Source organism: Myotis davidii, unplaced genomic scaffold (assembly GCF_000327345.1).
Source record: "Myotis davidii unplaced genomic scaffold, ASM32734v1 scaffold290, whole genome shotgun sequence".
In the NCBI taxonomy this organism is placed as follows: domain Eukaryota; kingdom Metazoa; phylum Chordata; class Mammalia; order Chiroptera; family Vespertilionidae; genus Myotis; species Myotis davidii.
The window spans coordinates 7,739,375-7,744,088 of NW_006285049.1; the positions used below are offsets into that span (position 1 = coordinate 7,739,375).

General features: G+C 35.3%; 1 protein-coding gene across 1 annotated transcript in view; it reads right to left on the reverse strand.

The window, feature by feature from the left end:
- CNTN1 (contactin 1) overlaps positions 1-4,714 on the reverse strand; it is a 298,926-nt gene that overhangs the window by 111,701 nt on the left and 182,511 nt on the right. The window contains 1 exon segment of the mRNA XM_015558560.1: positions 1,484-1,708. Coding sequence (XP_015414046.1) covers positions 1,484-1,708 — 225 coding nt within the window.

A 4,714-nucleotide genomic window follows, 5' to 3' on the forward strand; every position in this document is an offset into this window, starting at 1 on the left:
AGAGCATTTTTATTCTGTAATCCAATCTCTTCCTTGCTTCCTCCCACTTTCATGTAATCTTCTTTATGTCCCCTCCTTAATCTCGCATGCATAAATGAAACTTCAAAACTGTTATTTTCTGGAATATTTGAGATCTTGTTTCCCAGCATATATCATCAGTTTGGCTCAAATAAACTCGTATAAAAATTATCTACAGGTTTGGACATTTCTTATGTCAACACTACTGAGATTAGGGAGAGAAAAAGAGCCAGAAAGTCAAAAGATATTTACTGAATACCAACCAACCACATGGCCTCTATCTTGAGAAGAGTGACAAAAATGGAATCAGTGATATGATGACATTTTCCTCATCATCATACCCTATTTAAGGGTAGAGGCAGGAAACAAACCTAAAGCTGTCAACAATGAAACCAGTATATCCTCAAGACCTGAACTCAGTGATATGTAGCAGCATGCTTGAGATAAAAACAACATGATGTAAGCAAATAAGTTGTGTTCTGATTTTCTGAAGAGATGATACATTAAAAAACGAAGGTAGTTCAATAGGAGCCAGAGAAAAGGACAGTCAATTACATCAGTGATTATAGCATATGGTGCCACAGTAGTACTATATATGCTAATTATTTACATCAGAAAGGCAATTTATATACCAATATGCTTCATGTAAATAGTTCCTTGAAAATATCAAATTAATCCAACTGCCTTTCCCCCTCATTCTGTAATAATACAATTAAAATCTAATTATTTGTTCTCCTTCATGAACTTACTAAGTGTGAATGACCATGAAAATAAGTAGATGTCAGTGAATGCCTTGTAATTAATATACTGATATTTGGCTAATAAATCAGTACTTTGCATTCCTGAACTAGATGCAATCAGTCCGAACTCTGCCATCTTAGGTTACTTTCATAATGCTAATCACCTCTACTGAAAAAGCTAAGGAAGGATCAATACTCTTAGAGTGTGCATCCTTTGTTTGCCCTGACTGAGCAGCCAGTGCATCTCCTGACTGGATATTTCTTTTCATTACTGTAGATATTCCAGAAGCAGACAACCTTGCAAAAACAGAATCTATATATATATAAAAGGCTAAGCGACTGGCTGACTGGCGACTGGGTGGTAGATATGACACACAATGACCACCAGGGGGCAGACACTCAATGCAGGAGCTGCTGAGCAACAGCAACTTTGCAGAGTGCCCTTTCCCACTCTGGGACCCTGTGGAGGATGTTGGACTGCCGGTTTCAGTCTGATCCCTGCAGGCCAGGCTGAGAGACCCACCTGGAAGGGACCCCACTCACTCCACAAGTGACCTTCGAGCCCCAGGTGTGGCTGGCTGGGGAGGGACTGTGGGAGGTTGGCTCCAGGATTTGTCCAGCCCGTCTTGCCCAGTCCTACCCCACCAGCCACCTTCTAATTAATTTCCTTTCAATGTGCACAAATCCATGCACTGGGCCTCTAATATAACAAATAAAATACTTACGTTCAGGTATTGGAATGAGTGGGATGAATTTGCTGAATACACTCTTTGTAATAGAAGGACTGGATACAAAGCAGGAATAATTGCCTTTGTCTGATGCCTCAACATTCGCAATGTAGAGATTGCCATTTGTCTGAGATACAAATCTTCGTTTATCCATTGTGATAAACACAGGAAATTCATTTAGAAGCCAGCGATAGCTAAGATCATCTAGAAAAAAATATATTGTCTAATAAATATTGAACTCTTCTCCAAAAGCATAGACTTGTTATCTAGTAATAACCTAGCACATAATCTAATCTAGGCTATTGTAGAGCAGATGTTGGAAGTAGGCCAAGACAGTGCAAATTTTCTCAAGCTACTATAGTTTGAGTGAATATAAGCATGTTGCTATGCAATTATATCTCTTTCTCTCAATTATTTTATGGACTACTAATATTCTTCTAATGCGTTGATGGACTAAATGAAACTCAGAGAGATTAAATGTCATGCTTATAATTTCATGGCTATTAAGTAGAACTGGAATTTTTGAATCAAAGTCTGATCATTCAAATTTCATGACCCACTTCCCTGCTGCATTTAAAAAATAAAATCAATATTACTAACCATGCTGTGGCTTTAAGTCTTCTTTGTTTTTGTGTTCCTATTGTAAATTATAGATTTAGAAATGAGTTTATATAACCTGTGCTGGTCAAACTAAAAAGTAAAAACCACAGAAACAGAGAAATGCATGCTACTGGTTTTGTTAAATATTAGGAAGCATATCACATGGTAACTCTTAACCACAGGAAATTCCTTTGGCTGAACCTACTGACTGGTGTGACCAAACACTGAATTTCCTCATGAATTTGCTGCTTTTCATGCAGTTTTCTCTCCCTATCTTCCCCTCCTGCTCTGAGGGATGACTCCCCAGGTGTCATGCACAGTAGTAATGCACAAGAGGGAACTATGGGCATTCATACTCCTCAGTCGCAAAATGCTGATTTCCTTGTAAACATCATGACCATGTGAAGATAATTGCTACTAGGAAGATTATAAGAGGGGATCTCTTATGCCAAATTAGATCGGATGTTAGATGTGAGATGGCACACTACCCTGTTGCTTTAGGGAGTTCACAGTGACTGGTACAGCTGTCAAAGGGAGTGTGAAAGAGAGCTGACTATGAAAAACTACAAGAATTTCTTGGGAATAATAATCTGGGTACTCCATTTAGATTAGCTATGTAATTTTCTTCAGCAACTTATACTATCAGGGAAGTAAATGAAGATGATTAGATTATGCTTCTTCTTAATCTTAAATTTTAAATGACAGAAGTGGTACACTTGTATTATCAAAATAAATAGAAAGTATAGATAGAGTTCAAAAGGAAAAAAAATATTAAACCACCATAATTCTCCAATGTAGAGTTATTGTTAGAATATATCTTTTTGGACATTTATATCCGTGAATAATTCTATCATTTTAATAGTTATTCTTATACTGATTTAGAGTTAGGTAGAAACCACAGAAGTATCAAGATAGGAAGAAACTTAGGGAACAATTTAAATTGCTAAAATTGGGTTCTTGAAATTGGGCAAAAAATAATGCCATGTAATCTTTGTTCCAAAAGGATATTGGAATAAACTGTAAAACATACTGTAAATATGTATGATTTGTGAAATACTTCTATCCTATCCTCAAAAACATAACTCAGTATTTTGCCATGATTTCTGGTTACAATTAAATTCCAAAAAAACTAAAAGTAAGGAAAAATATAGATTTCCTTACAAATTTTTTTTTAAAAACTTACTGCTTTCAAGACAGCACACAAAAAATGCATTCAGAATAGTCTGGGTACTCAATAGTTATGTGAATATGGAGACTTGCATTTTAATTCTAGACTAACTAACTTTGGTCAGCCTATTTAACCATGCCATTATTCAGTTTCTATGAAATTTAAGACTGTGTTTTTTGTTCCCCTGATAAGAAATGGGTGAAGAAGAATGGAATAATTTTTAATATTTGAACTTTTAAGGGAAAAAACTAGTTCAGTGAAATTATCATGATGATATTTGTATGAACATAAGTATTGGACTATAGAGCAATTGGTCTGGCTGATTTAATGCCCAAAGAGAATTCTCCACTTTACTTATTTAACACGTACTGAGGACCAGCCCTAGCCAGTTAGCTCAGTTAGCTCAGTTGGTTAGTTTTGTCCCCATATGCCAAGGTTGCAGGTTTGATCCCAGTCAAATTTATGGCATAATATTAGAACTATAAGAATAAAAACATACAAAGCAGTTTTCCATTGTGAAAAAGTGGTATTTATATATTATTTCAAGGCAGATATAATAAATAAAACAAGTGAAAATTATTCACTTAAAACAAGTGGAAATATATGAAGCTCTAGCCAGTTTGGCTCAGTGGATAGAGCATCAGCCTGCGGACTGAAAGGTCCCAGGTTCGATTCCTTGATTGCAGGCTCGATCCCATCCCTCATTGGGGTGTGTGAGAGAGGCAACCAATTGATGTGTCTCTCTCACATCAATGTTTCTCTCTCTCTCTGTCTGTCTGTCTCTCTCTCTTTCATTTTCTCTAAAAAATCAATGGAAACATATCCTCGGATGAGGATTAACAATAACAACAAAAAAGAAAATATATGAAATATTTAACTTGGGCATCTTTTATTACAGCCATATCAAATTACTGAAAACATGTATCCAAAGGTTGAAACTTATAACAGGTGACACTTAATCTATCTTCTTTCTAAATTAGATGATTATTCTCGCAGATTGGTGCTCCTAATGAGGTTACTACTTATTATGTCTTTATCCCTTTCTTGTGTTTAATTACAGTTCACAGCATATTGTAGATGGTAAATTGTTAATAAAATGACTGATTACACATCACTCCTCAGTACCATTCTATTTCAGGAGTAATTTGTAGAAAATCTACCATATTTTCTCAAGTGTAACAGAAATATTAATGGGAACATAATCCGATACATATAATGTGTCCTAGAAATGTATACACACACTTTTGAATAACTATAAAGGCAGTACTTATTAAAATACATTTCATTTTTAAAACTGAGCTATCAGCTGTCAAAGTGTGTATACATTTTTTGGGATACCCTGTATATTATTTATAAACAGGAACTATCATAAATCTTTGGGATAAGGGCCAAGTAATTAAAGAGCCAAAGAAAATAGTCTCTATAACCATATAATCTACATGATATATTATATGGTTATG